Source organism: Gobio gobio (assembly GCF_949357685.1).
Source record: "Gobio gobio genome assembly, chromosome: 8".
Classification (NCBI taxonomy): Eukaryota; Metazoa; Chordata; class Actinopteri; order Cypriniformes; family Gobionidae; genus Gobio; species Gobio gobio.
In genome coordinates, this window is record NC_137114.1 from 19336762 (window position 1) to 19356844 (window position 20083).

General features: G+C 41.3%; 1 protein-coding gene across 3 annotated transcripts in view; it reads right to left on the bottom strand.

The window, feature by feature from the left end:
* The window catches only part of robo2 (roundabout, axon guidance receptor, homolog 2), a 236605-nt gene that overhangs the window by 197547 nt on the left and 18975 nt on the right, over positions 1–20083 (bottom strand). For all 3 annotated transcript variants that reach the window (XM_079823626.1, XM_079823625.1, XM_079823624.1), the window contains exon 2: positions 14189–14515. In XM_079823626.1, the coding sequence (XP_079679752.1) occupies positions 14189–14515 (327 nt within the window). The remainder of the gene's footprint in view (positions 1–14188; positions 14516–20083) is intronic.

Genomic DNA, 20083 nt, shown 5'->3' on the forward strand with positions numbered 1-20083 from the left:
TCATATGTTCCTCATTATCCCTCCTTAATGTATAGAGACAATGGAAACGCCATTTGTTAGGTGACTTTCTTGAAGCGTGCGAGCACTGTAATGCTATTGACTTTCTTTGTTAGAGTGACCTGAAATCAGGTAGGTCTATATCTGTTTGTCCAAATAATGGAAAACAGGGGCATGTTTGCAAGTCATTACTTCTCCAATTTCATTTAATGCACCAAGTGGTGCAGAAATTACACACTGCACATTCACTTCAAACATTACATTTCAATAAATTAAAGTTCCAGGAGATAACAAACGGAAAGAAATATGGATAAAACCAGTCATGATAATCCAAGACTCATGATGTTGAGTTATTTGCGGATTGCTTACACTTATCCGGCACTTTCTGCCCAGCATGAGGTTTCTGCGGAGAAGCAGCAGGGGATCGGGTTCCGCACCGGGCCAACGTCTGCCACTCCGGGCTGGCCGGCTCCACTTCCCTGATCCAAAAAGATTCACCCAAGCAGCGGGTGGTTGGAGTATCATCTCTCCGAGCAGCTGAGACCCAAAGTATCGCTGCCACTTTGGGATGGAGTGATGACAGGAGAGAATGAAGGAGAGAAAGGAGGTGGAGACTGCTGCTCAGCAGGGGGGCGGGGCTCAGCCAGCCTGACGGCTGCCAGTCAAAGAAAGTTAATGACAGTGCTGGCACCGCCCCCTCCTCACGTTTGCCCCAAACTGCCTGCCAGGCTGCAGAAAGAGGCGTCTGGTCCTGGAAAGAGGGGTGTTGAGAGGAAAAAGGGGGATGTCGGAGTGTGGATTTTGCCTGAGGTGTGTGGACTGGGAATATTTATGATAATCAACACCCGGGTTGGCACCGTTGGGCGGGCTGGAGATTCACTGTATCCATCCGACATCCCCCACTATCGCATCCTTAATCGAGTCAAGTGACTTATTAAAGCGTATGGGCAACGTGGGGCTAATTTCATTAGCTGCCTGCCGAGGCACCCATATCTGATTTGTGCGTGCCTTGAGGGGGAGGGTTCGGTTCAGAGATTGAGGAGAAATGGTTATCATCTGTGGACCGTTAGAGACACGGCAATCAGAGGAGAAGGAGCGAAGGAGGGATGACAGAAAAGGAGGGTGTACAGGAAGAAAGCGAGAGGAGGGTTCTGGTGATCAGAACAGACAGCCAAATACATCTAGGGATATACAGCGGAATATCGGCCAATGTAAGCTTTTACATTTATGCATGTGGCAAATGCTTTTATCCACATCGTGCTTAAGATATCAGTTCATGCACTTCCTGGAAAATGAACCCATGACCTTGGAGTTGCAAGCACTCTGAAAGATTATCATCAACATCATGCATCGGCCAATACATTTGCATGAAAGTTTATTTTTCTTTATTAACTTTGAAATGTACACCGATCAGGCATAACATTATGACCGGGTGAAGAGAATATCACTGATTATCTCTTCATCACAGCACCTGTTTGTGGCTGGCAGTTATATTAGGCAGCAAGTGAACATTTTGTCCTCAAAGTTGATGAAAAACGGGCAAGTGTAAGGATTTGAGCGAGTTTGACAAGGACCAAATTGTGATGGCTAGACGACTGGGTCAGAGCATCTCCAAAACTGCAGCTCTTGTGGGGTGTTTCTGGTCTGTGGTGGTCAGTATCTATCAAAAGTGCTCCGAGGTAGGAACAGTGGTGAACCGGCGACAGGGTCACGGGCGGGCAAGGCTCATTGATGCACGTGTAGAGCGAAGGCTGGCCTGTGTGGTCCGATCAAACAGACGGGTTCTGATAGAAAGGTGTCAGAATACACAGTGCATTGCAGTTTAGTGCATATGCGACTGCATAACTGCAGACCAGTAAGGGTGCCCATGCTGACCCCTGTCCACTGTCGAAAGCGGCAACAGATGAGCATCAGAACTGGACCACGGAGCAATGGAAGAAGGTGGCCTGGCCTAATGAATCACGTTTTCTTTTACATCACATGAATGAACGGGTGCGTGTGTGTCACTTACCTGGGGAACACATGGCACCAGGATGCACTATGGGAAGAAGGCAAGCCGGTGGAGGAATGGTTCAGGAATGGTTTGAGGAGCACAATAATGAGTTTGAGGTGTTGACTTGGCCTCCAAATTCCCCAGATCTCAATCCAATCGAGCATCTGTGGGATGTGCTGAACAAACAAGTCCGATCCGTGGAGGCCCCCACTTGATATGATATATGATAATAGGATGGTAAATGACCTGAGAAAGACTGAGAAAATGTTTACCTTAAATGCAATATAAGTTACTTTGGATAGAAGCATCTGCCAAATATATAAATGTAGGTATTTTACAAAGAAGTAAGTGTTAATAAAATCATCTGCTATCTGTATTAGATCAAATCTATGATCACTTTCCTCGATTTCCTTTTTCCACTAACACGAAAGCTGCTTGATGTTTACAAAACCTGAATTTCCACTGTATCGCCCACAACCAGACCTGCACTGTCCCTCCAGTCTATTAGCAAAGGTTCAATACCAGGTCAATCAATGGCCCATCGGAGGTCATTTCCAGCGAATGACCTCCTATCTGCTGCTGCATTGGAGAATCCCCTGCTATCACCTCACCACACCGGCCTCTCCTAGACTCCTCAATGACTGTCCATTCAGAGAGGGGCCAATCTGAAACCCGGCTTACCACACAACACATGCTTTACACCACAGAGATAAGCATTGTGTTTGGGATTAGAGGCTCGGCTACAGGAAATCATTATCGGACTGTTCTCATTTCTCTCGTCCGGTTGAGAGAGTCCAAATGCTACAGGGCCGTTCAATGTGATGTTATACAGTACTGAAGCCCAGTTTAAGAACCGAGACATTATCCACCTGCTGTGAGAAGGAAAGGTTTTTAAATCACAGAATGCAACATGCTGCAAATGTCATTTTGCATAACGTTTGCAATTTGCTTTGCATGGATTCTGAAGCTGAATTATAGTGTGTACATCTGTGCGGTTGTCTATAACTAACCCGACATCTACATGCAGAATTATAGGGTTCAAAAGTGTTCTTTGTGCACAAGTCACTGCCTAAATGACGGATTCTTTATGTTGGCTCTCCGGTTGAATTGCATGCTTTCCTGCAGTGCTTGTTCAGTATAATTTCTGTAACGTTATAAAGAACCAAATCAATATTCATAATGTGTCAGAAAAATGTATTTGTGCCTTGGTAGAAAAAGAAAATCTGCTAGGATCTCAAAATAAAATAGCAACGAGTTTGCAGTTACGTGTGCAAGTAATGCACCAGACTGGCCTATATGGAGCATTGTGGGGGTTATGTTTTGCCTGAGTTTCATTAAGGTCACCTGCATGTTTAGACGTCAGCACGACTGTATAACCTCTAGAAACACAAATCTAAATAAATGGGCCTGTATTCACTATGTAAACATGCAGCTGGTGTCTAAATACAATGAAAATGTATGTAGATGAGAATCTGAAAGTGTTCATTTTTCATAGTCTGCTAGAAATGCATAATTCATCCTCTCCTTACACACACACACACACACACACACACACACACACACACACACACACACACACACACACACACATACCAGATACATGGAACCGAGAGCAAGAGACTATTAATGTTCCTTAAAGATCGAGGGAGTCAAACGCATCGGCTTGTCAATCACACACACACACAAAATACACTCACAAGGTGATCACTCACTGTCATCTGCTTTCATTTCCTGTGCAGGTCAGTAATCTGATATTAAACCATCCTCACACACACACACACACACACACCAGGATAAAACACTACGGATCTCCACAACAAACGCCACAACTGAACATTAAATAAATGCATTTATGTCTTGATAACAATGTGGCAGACAAATTAAAGTGATTGATCAGGACAATTTAGCAGTTTCATTTTAAAAAGCATCTCTAGGACCGCCAGCCGCTTTACAGTATGACATAACGGATGAAATGTGGGTCCCTCCTCTAGGAGCTAAAGGCTGAATATTGGATGCTTTGATCAGGTTAAAGCCATGAAAAATGTGACTGATTATTCTCATAAAGGTCCAGCTGTGTGTTTCAATGCTCAGACACTGTAAGAAAAGAGACCAAGTAAAAACCATGAGGAAAATCCCCAGCGGAAAACCACGAGAACAGACCTAGTAAACATCACGAGGAAAGACCTCGTGTAAAAAAAAAAAAACTAGTAAAAAAAGCATGAGGAAAACCTTCAATGAAAACCTCCTGTGAATAACCTCAAAAGAAATGTCTAGTCAAAAATCCTGAAGAAAACCTCCAGTGAAAAAACCACGAAGACCCCAGAGAAACGCGGATGGACCTTCATATTGAAATTCACATTCATGCATACTTCAGATCCAAACACACACACAACCTTATAGGCACCAGTGCACACACACACACAAACATCCGCACGCCTCCAAATAATAGTTTTGCCCTGAACGGTGTAGAGCACAGGAGAGCAGCGAAGAACAGTCTGTAGATAAGACTCTACTTTGCATTTGAATGGAGCTGTTCTGATTTCTATGCACTTGGCCTTTAGCCACATTACTATGTGTGTCGGTGTGCGCACACACCCAGCAATTCCTCTCGTTTTCAAGTTTATGTGTGTGTGTGTATGCATGTCTATCAGTCCATCTGTTTGTCTCGCTGCCTCGCTAGTAAGAGCGGCTTTACCAGATGAACTAGAGATCACTGTCAAAATAAACTAAATATTCACACATGCATGGCAAGACAATTGGTTAAAGTGGTTAAAAACTAAATTCAGGCCATTCCTGAAGTTTAAAAGGCAAATAATTTGATAAAATCCTTGCTATTTTGACATAAAAGAGTTTAATTTAATATACGCACATATGTTAAGTTCAAAACATGCCATTAAAATTAAGTCCTCATGATTATGACATTACAACCAACCTCATTAACATATGACCGCCAACATATACATCTCAATTAATACCAGATTTCAGCAACTTGGCCTGCACTGATAAATTACAATGTGGCTTATTTCAGTTTAGTAAGGTTTTCCAATAACAACAGATGCTAGTTACATTAAAAAATGTTACAGTAGCGAAAACAAATTCTCAATTCTAGGGGTCAGAGAAAAGGTCAAAAATGGCCATGAATAACAAACTCATGATAGTGCAAGAAGCCTCGGAAAACATGGGGCCTGTCCCAAATGGGCACTTAATGTGAACATACAGTCCCATGGCCTTCATCCGTGAAGTCCATGAGATCATGGGGTGTCCCATTCATCATTTTAGGTTTCAGAAGGGTGCTCACAAGCCCTCAAAAACACTCGGTTGAGGACCTGAAGGGCTGAAAGTGCCTTTTGGAACAAGGCTATGTAAAAAGTATTAGATATAGATAGATAGGTATAGATTAGAGTGCAAAAGTGACTGCTTAAAGTATCACAAGCCATGAACCAAATCAACCAGCAATGAGGTGAAAGAACTGAAATCCCATGACGCCTTGCTTTTTTCAGATTAAAAAGATGGAGAAATAAGTTAATAAGCTGTACATATATCCAGCATGTTTATAAATATTGCACGCCAATGTCTCCAACAAAAGTATATGCCGTTGTTAACGAACTACCAAGACTCCCATGGTTTCTAAGTTATTGAAAATAAATGGGATTTTTACTTCTGAAACCCGAATGTTGCACTCTATAATGTCAGTAAACATGCAATTAGCACGGAGCACATATGATAAAGAAATAAACATAAGGGCAGAGGTCTTCACTACTGACAAATTTTCTCATTGACACCCTCCCAGGGCTGCATCGCAGACTGAGCGGCCAGTGGTCAACTCCAGCTGTTCTTTAGATCACACTCATAAACTCCCAAGCCTTGTGAAGGACCCCACACCGCCTATCAATTTCAAACACCAGCAGGAAGGAGACAAGGGACAGGAGGGGGCTTAGATTTCATCCCCCCGACATACGTTGCGGTACAGGAAGCTTAAGTTACCCTCCCTCCTCCCCATTCGCAGCTGTCCGGGGCGGCAGTAGGAACTCGCGCTCCCACCTCACTCCCATGCAGAGTAACAGGAGTCAAACTCAATAACTGCACAGATAACACCACACGGTCACAACAGCATCGCACGCACTATTAGTCCTGCACAGGAAGTGGAGTTTGAGAGAGATAAAGAGAGACAACAAAACCAGGACGCAAAGTTGGCGCAATCTAAATGCCAGCTTTGAGACAGCTGATGTCATAGTTCTGGCAGATTCCTTCAGGCGGCCAGGTTGATTGAGTTGTGTTGTAGGTGAACTGAGTGCAAGGTTCAAAAACACACCATCCATCAGAGCGACGGGAAGCATTCTCTGATGATGACACTCCACCGAAACGGCGCTGCGGTTTGTACGCGGTGTGTGTGTGTTCAAGCAAGAGAGTTTGCACCATCAGCACTCGGCACCAGCACTTTTTTCTTTGAGAAAATAACAGATTGTTCGCTTCAACAGAGAGCTGAATCAATTTCCTCTGTCCTCGGTTAAGGGCGGAGCTGAATTTGAGCTCGCACACGCATATGATGGATTACAGGCCTTGGTCCTGGGGTCCCGGGAGGCTTTGCTCCAGGGGTTACGGGTAGACAGCGGTGGCGCATTCGTAGGGTGAGGGGTATCTGCTTTGCGTAGAGAGCCGAACGCTAAGGAATTACGGACATTGTGGGTCCGAAAAGGCCTTTAGGGGTCATCGGATCCATTCCCAGGCAGAGCACTGTCAGAATACAGCAATCTCATGGAAATCAACTGCATGGTTAGATGTTTTTGCTCTACCTGATGAGGAACCACAAAGGAACTTCTAGTAGGTGAGCAACTGGCACAGTACAGGGACAAAAACATGCCTGCTGTGGTCTGGAAATGAAAATGAAAGGATTGAAGGCAATAGTCTGGACTTTGATTGGATTTAAATGACCATTCGGAATGATTCGCCATAGCTTCTGGCTTTTTTGATGGCAGGCAATCGTGTAATGGAGTTTTAAGTAGTTTGGGGTCATAGAGACCACACCGAATCAATGTAACACACACATACACACAGAGATTAGCAAAGGCGCATGTTCAAAAAATAGAAATAGTTAGCAAGAGAATTAAATCATAGATAATATATTCTCATACCACCAAAATGCAAACTACAGCGCTTGGAAAACAATATATATATATTTGTATATATTTATGTCTCTCTTCTGCCATTCAGATACAGAATCTGGCAGGATATAGACACAACAAACTGAACAAAGCAGAAACATTTGTTTACTTAAAAAAAAGAAAAGAGGCTAAATCCTTTCTGCTAATCCATGATGACCATCTGATCATAATGGATGCTGTCCTATGCAAATCCGTTTTTGCTGTACATATCTGAAAGCCACTGAGATCAACGGCGCACGGAGCTGAAAAAAAATATTATTATTTTTTAAATGAGTATTTTTCAAAGTAGCAGTGGCGTAACAATGCAATGCAATACAATAATAAATAAAATAAATAAATAAAATAAAATAATAAATAAAATAAAATAATAAATAAAATAAAAAATAAAATAAAATAAAATAAAATAAAATAAAATAAAATAAAATAAAATAAAATAAAATAAAATAAAATAAAATAAAATAAAATAAAATAAAATAAAATAAAATAAAATAAAATAAAATAAAAAGTGACTACAATTGAATAACCAATTGTAACTACAAACTAATAATTTTGTGAAGACTCAAATGTCAAATATTTACATCCTACGGATTAGTTGTGCTTCTCACTTTTGTTAAAACTCAAAACCGGTCAGATATCCGGTCTGGCAGGTCATGCACATGCTCCAACATAACACTTAAAAAAGCAGTAGCTCGAATCCAGCTTAGGCCATTTGCCAACCCTTGTTCTTTTCCCCATAATTTCTCTACTTTCCTGTCAAAAATAGAGGCAAAATCCCATAAAAATAAAATGTAAAAACTTTATCACTCACAAGGGAACAAGAGCGAGCTAACAAAAGACAGTAAGAGAGAGTGAGAATGAGAAAAGGTCAGTGTGTGCGTGTATATACTGTACTGTGTGTATGTGTGTGTATTTCTAGTGTTCCAAGGGACCAATGATGAATCTCTTTTCCAGAGGGCTTCCTCCACATATACATACAATGAAGAATCATTTAATATCATCTACCCAGCTGACCGATTAGTCTCACACAAACTAAGATGTGACCATAAGATAAGCCCTGAAATCTGCATGGCTCCATCTCACCGCAGCCGGTGCGTATGTGTGTGTAACGTAACATGCTGCTGATAAGGAGGTTGGTCTTTATGGTGTGGGCGCTGACTCCAGCACTGCAGATATACTACGGTGACACATTCAATCAGGGATTTTATTTCTTTCTCCGTTATCGCAGACTGGAGATCCGTTCTTCCTCCACCTCTCTGCCGGCACCTCACCCTCCCTCCCTCTTATCACAAACCAACATTCCCTGTGGGCCGCGGATGCATCCTGACATCAGTCTGCTTTCAACTTAATCACCAACCCCTAGAACCTGCAGAATCCGGATCCCAGGATAACACGGGTCAGAGGACCCAGACAGACACTGACATTTACAATCAGGTAAATGAGGACGACTGCATGTGAGAGTGTGTTTGATTAATTCACTCACACACACACTCCAGATGAGATGTTAAAAGCCAGACAGACGTTTGTAGTCACACACCATACTACGACAGAACTGCAAAAATACAGAGTGTACAGAACTATGGAATACCGCTGACAAGTTTGCATGTATCGGCAACTTTATGACTGCAAATGTGGCTCTTCCAGTCTAAATTTAACGTAGTATAATTTTACGAAAAAACATAATATTATTATATATAAAATAACAATTATTTTGCTATATAATGCAACTATGTTTTGCACTGCTGCCAGACTAATTATTTTCTTATGAATTTAAAAGTACATTTCATTTTAATTGTTGAGTTTATTGGAAAAAAAATATTATATCGAGATATATACAAACAGTTTGGGGAGAGTAATCATTACAAATTAAAACAACTGTTTTATATTTTCATATATTGTCAAATGTAATTTATTCCTGTGATCAATATGATGATTTGATGCTCAAAATTTTGTTGAAAAAAGTGGATTTTTAACTTTCAGGATACTTTGATAATTAGAACATTCAAAAGAACAGCAATTATTTGAAATCTTTTGTAATATTGTAAGAGGTTTTGCTGAGACTTTTGGTCAATTTGATGCATCCTTGCTGAGTAAAATAATTAATTACTTTCGAAAAATTAAATAAAGAATATTACTCATAATGTGATATCAGATTTTGATCATACCACCCACCCCTAGCTGAGTGTGTCCAATTAATTTCAACCTCTTTCATTAGATTTGACTGATGCTGGACACACAGTCAAACAGCTTGAGACGCAACAGAAAAGCTGAACACAAGAAAGCGTCATTTTTCCACTAATTACTTCATCTTACCAGTTCCAAAAGCTGCCTAACGATACTCTTAATTGCTTAAGTGCCATGCTGAAGCGTATCAAAAGACCCTTTTCAAACAGGCCAGCCAATCCCAGGCTGGTGGCCTTTTAACAAACCAGCAATGACATCTGTTTCGCCCTTCCTTCATTTACATACTTTTTAAAGGTTACAAGTGAACGAAACAACACTTTTTTGTCGCCAAGACTCAAACTACATGCACGCTTTCACGCTGTTATTAGCGCAGACCATTAGCAGACACAAACACATACACATTCACACCTTATACGCTTAATTAATGCCCCCATGTTCAACAAGCTTGTTGCCCTCAGATTTATAACACACACACCTCTCTACCTGAGAAGAGATACAGGGGGCTAATTAACATTTTCCTGGATGACTGTGCGCCCCAGGTGTGACTTGTCCCATAGCGCCCGTACACAAGCTACGACCAGAGATTTCACCACTTTGGCAAATTTATTCAAAGCAGGGCTTGCCTCAGTCTGACATAGTCTTCACAATGATTTATGAACCTGCTTATTGACCCAGTTTATCCCGAGAAAGGAAAGAGAAAGACCATGAGAGAGAGAGAGAGAGAGAAATAATGACACAGAGAAAGAAAAATAGCAACAAAAGAACAAAATATCTTTCCCAGAAGCAAGGAGTGCCTCAGGGTGCGGCCCAGACCCAAATGTATCCATGATATACAGTCAAACCAAAATTTATTCAGACACCTTCAACATTTTCTCACATTAACACAGTTTATTCGCTATAGTTATAAAATATGACAAGAACTCATCTTGATAATGTCAGATATCTTTGATCGAAAGGTATGTAATGGGTAACAATCAACCAATCAGCTGTCAGCTGTTCAATTTAAGTACACAATAAGATAATACCAATTTAGGTCAAACAATAATTTTGCTTCATTTTGTTCAGTCTGTGGTGTAAAAGGTCACATTAGCAATTACAGGGGAAAAAAAAGCAATACACGGTCAGGTCAAAGTGTCTGAATAATTTTGGTCCCAAATTTTTATCAATTTTACTGGTAGTCCACTGTACGAATACATTTTGGGTATAATATGTCACAGTTTGCTTCATTTTGCTATCCTCACTTACATAAACAAACTATAGTGTCCTGCACCCACAAGTAAAAAAGGATGGTGTCTGAATCATTTTTGGTTTGACTCTACATCATAAAGAGCAATAGTATATAAAAATCTGATTAAGCTAATAGCAGAATCCCAATTCACTTCCCATCCTTCCTATATTGTATGTAAATTTAAGATTAATGTGTCCCAAATCACAGTATATCAAATTTTCCAGATGGTAAACGGTATTCACTAGTTGAGCAAAGTGTGTCAATGGATGCTAAGCAGGCTAATATTTCCCATATTTAATACAAACCCTTGTGCTCTTATTCGACAAAAATAATAGTTTGATGTCGATTTTGTGATAGCAGTCCTTAAATATATCTTTGTTGGCCTCTAAATGCTAAAAAAATTTGTGTACTTTTATGGTAAAAAGCTTAACAGAGACAATTAAAAAGTAAGCCATTCATACACTATGTTTATTTCTCTAAAAAAATGCTGTTTATGTACTGTACATACTTCAAGTAAAGTATGTGCCTTTAGGTTACAGTAGATGTATGCGCATTGGGATTCAGCCAATCGCTCCCTGTGGCCTGTCAGCACCTTTTCCACTCTCTTCTTCTTCTGCTCTAATTAAGACCTTATAAATGACAGAAAAGGGATTAATTTATGTTGAGGTAAGCAGAAAGACGTGTTCGGTACTTTTAAATCGAGAAATTGACCTTTAGAAGAGGCGGAAGCACTAAACCCCACAGAGATAAGTTCACAATAAACAAAGAATTGTGTTGAAACGGATACGCCATAAATCAAATAGCGTCAAAATGAACCCCTTTGCACCTTCGCTTTAAACTCTCTAGGACACAAACATCCGTAACAAGATCTGTGTATCTTCTTTGTTGCATTACTAATGTTCAATTGTTAAAGACTAGCGTTTGAGATAATCCTGCTTTAGCGGACACCTCCTTGCAATCTGTCTCATTATTAATAATGCAGTGAGCTCCTTTCACAGGCCTCTCTCTGCTTCCTGCAACCCAGCTTGGGGTCTCTCTGATCGGGCGGCTCCAGTGGTCCACGGCGAACGCCTGCCTGCAATCTGTTTCAACAGAGCCATTCACTCTGCCCGCGGGGGTGCAGACTGACCCCATATGAGAAGAAGAGAGAGACAGAACCATATATCGCAACAGGAGACGACTTGTGACGCGAAGATGAAGAAGCACTGGGCTTGTAACCAGGGTCGGAACCCCTAAAACGAACGTCGCAAAACAGTCTGGAACCTTCGCCACATTTTTCAGTTTGTCACTGAAGGCCAGCTGTTTGTTTTGGAGGTGAAGGTTTTATACGTATGTGGGTCTGGGAGTATTTCATATAGATCAGATATACACAGCTGGCTATAAAATCAACATTTACTTCTTGAGAAAACAGCGCCGCTTCAGAATATTTCTACGATGTGACAGATGAAACATATTTTGCTTGGAACGATACATGAGCTGTATCGGTTTAGATTGGCTTCACTTCTGTGATCACTCACCAGTAAAGAGAAGTTTTATTAGTGGAAATTGTGTAACGTAACACAGCTGAGGGGTTTCGTTAAAGTACAGTTCCTGGTCTTCCCTGCTGGAGGGTTAGTATCCGCTGTCCCGCTAACCTTACGACCCTTCACCTCTCACCTGAAAGTCGTAAAACATCCTACAGCTTATTTAAACCCGTTCAGTCAATTATGGCTGTGTCTGAAACCTGAAAAATGCTGCCTTGGCAGGATGTATATAGAGGTAGGACGCATTTGAAAATGTGGTTAAAAGAACAAAAATAGAGTCTGATGTGTAAATTTAATTATAAAAGCCAATTGTTATAACTTGACTCAATACTAGACTACATTTCTACCAAGATATAAGCACTGTTGTGACCAAATATTTGCTTGGTTTCTTACAAGGTACCTTCATTCACAAAATAGTGCCCTTTTAGATTAGGTTTCAGACAACCTCTGACATAACGCCATGCTGGAAATGTAGAGAGCTAGTGAGAACAGAGAGGAGGAAGTGAGAGATACAAGAGCAAGCGGAGGGGAACAAAAAGGAATAATCGGGGACTTCATCAATTTTTCATGAATTTTCATTTAGGCGAGGAGACCCCTCTTAGTGCAATCGATAGATCAAGCTCAAGCTGCTGTCACACAGTTAGCACCTGGGGGCCGCCACCACGGCCTCGGAAGAGCTGAGAGGATCAGAGAAAACACACACCCCCTGCCAGCTACACAAGTGAAAACACACGCAACACACACACAAACTGCCTTTATGCCCTCCTATATATACACCCTATAACCCACAACGCAGTTGTGTATCATAAATTACAGGTTAAAAATAGACAATTTATTCAAAAACGTCACTGAAAAGCTTCCCGCAATTGCTAGCTCCAAAGTTACCCTTTGCAAAAAACTAAACGAAACATCATCTCTGCATTTCTACCCTTTAACCCAAATCACCATCCTGTATCATCAATTACAGGCTAAAAATAGAAAATGCAGCAGCATTCAAGATTTACTGACTCAAAACCTTCCCACAATCCCTTCATCTAGAGTTACCCTTTCCTACAGCTCAACACACACACATACCCTCTCATTACGGCATGGGGTCTTGGCGGCAGCGCACAGAGCCAATTTAGCTATCCATTCATTCAATATTTATCATCATATCCTTATTTCATGATGGATCGCTCCTATTTTCATAACAATGCATAAGAGAGGCTGTGGTATTGATCAGCTCAGGGTTGAAACAGACTTTAAGATAGCAGCTCACTTAGACTCCAGGTCTAGACTACATACCCAGAAGAGCAAAACCAATACTCCTTAATCTCTAATGACTTTTGCCTTGGCATATTGTCTAGTTTGCTTTTATGTAACACTAAAGATAATGAGGGCCTGAAAGCAACTTTAGTTGCTCCAATGTATTCACTAAATCACAAAGATCACAAGCTCCCAGGACAATAGATGTAAAGCAAAGGATCAGCCTTAGCATAAGAGTCATTTAGCAATTGGCATTAAAAAAGCTAACTCAATGTCTAATAGAAAAGCAAAGGAGGACAGCTTAGCTGTCACTCATAATGGTCTCTGGTTAGCTTGGGGATTTGACCCCAGGGAATGTGCTCTCTCTGAAAATGCAAGTCAACCCAACAGAGACCCATCTTCAAAGCCGAGCCCATCTACAGGTTGTCAATAAACCCCCCTTCCAGATTCTGCCTTCCTGTGTAGAGTGTCTACACCCTCCGTTCTGCACCTAGCATGCTCTTTAATCTGAGTCTATGGCTCTGTCTTTCCTTGTCATTTCCATTTTTCAGTCAGAAGGAAAAACTGCAAGCCTGGTAGGTTGTGCCAAAACAGACTGACAAATCTAAGATGTTCTAAACATATGGAGAGCTAAACTAAAGAGCCAACTGTAAAATACTTTTTTGGAACTAGGGTAACCAGGCTCTTTCCAAAATCCTTCAGAGGCAATACCAACTCCACCAATATCAAGCTCTATAATGTAAATTCTGCTAGTCTGGTAGTAGGTGTAGGTGTAGTCTGATCCACAGGGTACATAAACATAGTTCCCCCAACACTGCTTGTTACTGTTAATCAATAAATGAAGAAATGCCAGACTTACATGCTACTTCCAGTGAAGCATTTCGACTGACTGCTTCCCCCAAGTAGTTACGTGCCACACAAACGTATGCCCCCTCGTCAGGTTTGCTTCGACGGCCGTGTACGATACGCAGGAAGAAGAGCGAGCCGCTGGGCAGGAGCATGCGGTGAGATCGAGAGTCATCTTTGTCAGTTTCAACTCGTTCTCCATCCTTGTACCACTCCACGGTGGGGGTGGGCCGCCCCTCCGCCTTGCAGTTTAGGGTGGCTGGCTCGCCCTTGGATACGATCAGATCGGAGGGGTGTTCTACGATCCGAGGTGGAGAATCTTCCTGCCGCAGACGGGATCCTGGAAAAATGGAGAAAGCGGAAGACTTGTCAAAACCAACTTCACATTTATGTTCAAGACGAAAGAGCTTCTACAAGAAAGAGCTTTTCACAGAGAGCAAACATTTGATCTCAATCATGGAACAAACCAATCAGCAATCATTTTTGCCAGGGGTGTCCAATCATGCTATTGGAGAGTCAATATCCTACAGAGTCTAGCTCCACATGACCCCAATAGACCTGTCTGGAAGTTTCTAGTCATTCTGAAGACCTTGATTAGCTGGTTCAAGTGTGTTTTGGGGCTGGAGCTGAACTCTGCAGGACAGTGGCCCACCAAGAGCAGAATTATTCACACCTGGTCTTGGCATATGCTGTCTAGCCATATGAATTTCTAAAGTAAATTTAAGCCAGAAAAAGTAAGGTTTGAGTTGGGCAAATCTAAATAAAGGCTCCCTTAAAACAATGCTACTCCATTTAAATGTATTATTTCTACTGCCATTTGTTCACTGAGCATATAAAAGCAATATTTTCGAACCGAGAAAAGCCATGTCAAAAACACAACACAGCTCTCTGATCCAGCACACTAATTTAGGGTGCCACATAGTGAGCTGGCAAGCCATTGGGGACTTGCCCTCTGTGACAGAGAGGTTCAGGGGTTTAGCCTCACACTGTGTTAAAATGCTAATCCCCTGAACGTTCCCCTGCATGGCCCTGCATTTGGTATGGATAATGCTAGCAGCCCACGCAAGGAGTCTGGCCCTTATGATAATAGATTGCGGAAAGAGCAGTGTGAGCCTTAACCCTAGAGATAAGGAGCCAGAGGCCACCCTGAATTTACATCACTAAGGCACGGGCCAAAGAGGGACAAAAGCAGCCCCTGATCCACCCAAAACCCGGCCAAAAAAGAGAAGCTAAGCTAGAGCCGCTAGCGCTGCCATCAGATGAATGCTGTAAGCTTTACACGCTTCAATAGCGCATGGCTAGCGTGGAAACACCCTTGAGATTGTAAATGCAGATTTTCTACTTCTTTTCAGGGATTTGAATCGCTTAACACTAGGAGTGACTTTCCAAACCTCCAAAAGGGGGAAGGGGGTATGATTTTAGCATGTGGTTGTTGAATATGAAAGGGTAAGAATACATATATCTGTGTCAGGTTTTGCTATCTTTGTGGAGACTACATCCTGGGTGACCTACATAAGGAGAAGAAATATGACTAAAAGTCGCTTTTCACATCTTAAAAGGAACATAAGATTAGATTAAGATCAGAGTTAATGGTACAGTTAACGTCTAGAAACTATAATTAGCTTAATTTATATAGAGGCCACCACCATGGTATAAAAACAAATGTGCATTTGTTGCAATTAAAATAAAATACCATATACTAATAAACTAGCATGACATCTGGTTTTGTCAAATACTACTGGAACATATGTAAGAGAGTCAAGCTAGTTACATCCACAAATGAATACATTTTAAAAGGAGTGCTTGTTTATTAGCCTTTTCTAGATACTGCTAGTGGCTAAACTTCCCGAGAGAGTAGCGTGCTAGCATAAACAGCACACAGCACTGTGCAGCTTTGTTTGTTTAGCTCTGCTAAAACAGCTGTTCGCTAGCCGTTTGTTCAACATAAACCACTGCAGAGCGCAGGACGGACCTCCTACACTATAAGAGACCCAGCGGCAGCAGCTAGCTTGAGCTGAAGGTGGCCGTGTCCTCTCCTGGGAAGGCAGGTGTGCAGTGCTGATGTACAAGAGTTCATTGCTGTGCTAAACTCTTTCGGTTGCTGATGTATGGAACTGCAGTAAAACAGAGCATTTGCATAGGGTGTTTAGGATCACTGCGATGAGCGCTGCTTGTTCTTGACAGTGGGACCAAGACAGAGCATATCAAAGAAGCAAGTTTGTTTGTTAGTGCGCAAATATGTTTGGCATGTGTTAGTGTGCTGTAAAGGTCGGTTCTCTCCCGCAGGACGGACACTATTAAAGGGAGAGATGTCTCCCACTTCACCTAATTTGTGCTAATTCCTGCCATTTCCCTCTCATTGATTAGTGATCATTCCGCTGTCTGCTGTCTAAATGGGGCCACGCACAAGACCCAGAGCAGACTGGGGGGTCAGACAAGGGTCTAGCTACTGACAGGGCAAGATCTTATCCTGTACCCTCCAGGTTTCGTGTTTACGCTGTGCTGCATACTATGAAACTGAGCTCTGCTGAAGTTTGCAGATACACTGATTTTGCTCTCGCATTTCTCCTTCTCCCTCCCCCTTGGCAGTCTGCATCCCTCAAAACCAGGGGTGTCAAACTCATTTAAGGTCGAGGGCACCTACACACCCTTGGTGTACCCATGCAGAGAACATTCTCTTCTGGATGTAATAAAGTCCAGAATCAATTTATACACATACCAGTTTTAATTAAATGAACACCAATGTTTATATCCTGCTTTCGGCAATCAGAAACAAGTTCGTTTTTGATGTCGCAAGTGACTAAATGAATGAACCAGTGATTAACATTATGACATTTATAAATGGGGTGGGTCGCGATAAGGGGATGATGGGAGGACCATGTCCGCCAAGAACACACGCATCCGCGTATTAACTGTTATCTCAATGGAGCATCTGTTTAGCTTCTAATCGAAAGCCACTGGCAGAGACTTTTACATGACGGAGGTGAATATGCTTGCACTTGCCATGCGATTCGATTTTTATTAGTCTAATTTCTTTTAATCCAATTTGTATTCCAATCTGCAACCTCTAATCGTCTGAACCTTGAGGCACCATCTGCTTGCTGTATTTTTTTTTTCTTTCGTCTTTTTATCCAGGGAGAAATTTTGCTCAGCAGATGCTTCTAAAATTGTGATTTTCCCTGTTAAGAGAGGAACAGAAGGAAATATGAAAACAGATAAAGGATAAAGCGATAAAAGGGAATATTATTCTCTTCACAGCATACAGTAAATAGAACCGGCGATGGGCAGTAATTTATTAAAAGTAACAATTTTTCAGTACTGAGCCGGAGAAATATTGCGTTTAACTATTATTACGTTACAGTTTTAAGTAGCCCAACACTGTTTTTTGACCTCTATAGATATACAACAGGTAAACCTTTCTGCTTTCCACTCTTAAAATTGTAAAAGCTGTTTTTACAGTGACCGCAATAACAGGGTCAGTCATACAGGCTGACAACCCTCCCCACACACACACACACGCACACACTCCATTACCCACACCACACTTGTGGATGTAGCACATGAAAATGAAAAAGTAATTTTTCTATATTTTCTCCCATCAGCAGACTAAGCCACTGGCAAAGTCAATTTATTTCCTTCCCACTCTCTGTCTCTTTGTTTCCCTCTCTCTCTCTCTTCCTGCTGCCCTCTCTTAATGCGATCATTGCTTGTTGTACAATCAAGTGCTCTTGGCCGCCTGGGAGAGTGCTCTTTACTATGTCTCTGAGCGCACACCATTCAAATAGCCATTTCCCCTTCCATCGGACCCCCCAGCCAGCCCACACACACACACACACATGGGCATATATGCATATGCACGCACATTTGTACTGGGGAACACATACATGAATGCATGGAAAACTGTGGCCAATTGTGGGGCATTTCAAGAGAGTTTGATTCATGCATTCATAATCATTCATGATATGACATGCAGCGCACTGGGGAAATGTATACACTTTCCAGAAGGTATAATTTAGTGGCACAAATGTAAAAATACAGAAAGGAAATGGTGAGAGAGAGAAACCCATACACTCTAAAAAAGGCTGGGTTAATAATAACCCAAGTTGGGTTGAAAATGGACTAACCCAGCAGTTGGGTTGTTTTAACCCAGCGGTTGGGTTAAATATTTGCTTAAAAAAAACAATCGCTGGGTTAAAACAACCCAATTGCTGGGTTAGTCCATTTTCAACCCAACTTGGGTTGTTTTTAACTCAGCATTTTTTAGAGTGTACTTATTAATGACGGACCATTACTCTAAAGTGTTAACCATAATTGTTTTAAAGTACAGATAAGATGCAGTAATATTAGTCTACAGGTGACCAGAGTTTATGTTTTATGTTTAATTCCAATAACGTTTTGATACACTCTAAAAAATGCTGGGTTAAAAATAACGCAAGTTGGGTTGAAAATGGATTGGTTTAACCCAGTGAATGGGTTGTTTTAACCCAGCGACAGTTTTGGTTAAACCAAGCGGTTGGGTTAAATGTCTGCTTAAAACAACCCAATTGCTAGGTTAGTCAATTTTCAACCCAACTTGGGTCATTTTTAACCCAGCATTTTTTAGAGTGCATCAACCTAGTATTCCTAAATCAATTCATTTGAATATAACTAGGAAAACATATATATAAAAAATGCCTGTTTTCCCATTCGTTTTTTTTACAAATTGTATACACTCTAAAAAATGCTGGTTTAAAAATAACCCAGGTTGGGTTGAAAATGGATTGTTTTAACCCAGTGAATGGGTTGTTTTAACCCAGCGGTTGGGTTAAATGTTTGCTTAAAACAACCCAATCGCTGGGTTTGTCCATTTTCAAAGGATTTTTCAACTTGGGTTGTTTTTAACCCAGCATTTTTTAGAGTGTAGATAGATAGATAGATAGATAGACAGATGGATAGATAGATAGATAGATAGATAGATAGATAGATAGATAGATAGATAGATAGATAGATAGATAGATAGATAGATAGATAGATAGATAGATAGATGATAGATGATAGATGATAGATGATAGATGATAGATGATAGATGATGGATGGATGGATGGATGGATGGATGGATGGATGGATGGATATATAGATAGATTGATCAGCAATTTTACTGTTGTGGACACAGATTTCAATCCAGTTGCCGCCATTTTGTTCTGACCCCATTCTTTCAATCTCAACTTTGTTCTCCTACTTAAAATATAAATACAAAAAACAAGAAAAGTGTTTTCTCATGTATGTATGCTCAGTGAGCCGTACATGATTATCTACGCTGACGTTCCTTCAGGCGCGTACTAATTCAATTAATGTTAATCTGCATCAAAATCCTGAGATATCCATTCGTCAAACAGTGACCTCTTTCCTCGCCACTGGAACGGTGTAATTAGAAGACCTTTGGGAGGTTGCCCGTGGTAACCTCTGATCACAGCTCCACACACACACACACACACACACACACACAATAAGTGATGCGTCCTCTGGGGGCTTTCTGGCCTTGCTGCAGTGGGTGGGTACCAGCTCTGGCTATTGATTTGGACGGTGGGCTGATGAATCTCTGGGGAACTAATAAAAATAATTACGAAGACAATCACCAAAAGCTCCCCAGCCTTCTGCTTTGCTCATGAATAAATGCGTGGTAAAGCTAATAGAAGAGCGGCAGAGGTGGCATACGCAGTCATCTGTGCCCAGACGAAAATATTATTGCTCAGAGGTTGTTCTTTCATGTTTCTCAGTTGTTTCTTTGAAGAATTAACATTGACTCAGACGTTTCTCCTAAAACCTATACATTACAGATGTTGGGCAAATCTGAGCAAAGTTTGAGATGTTTTCTGAATCTCAAGAGAGTAGTGATAGTCTCCATTTGTTCTCATTGGTGAAACCTTTT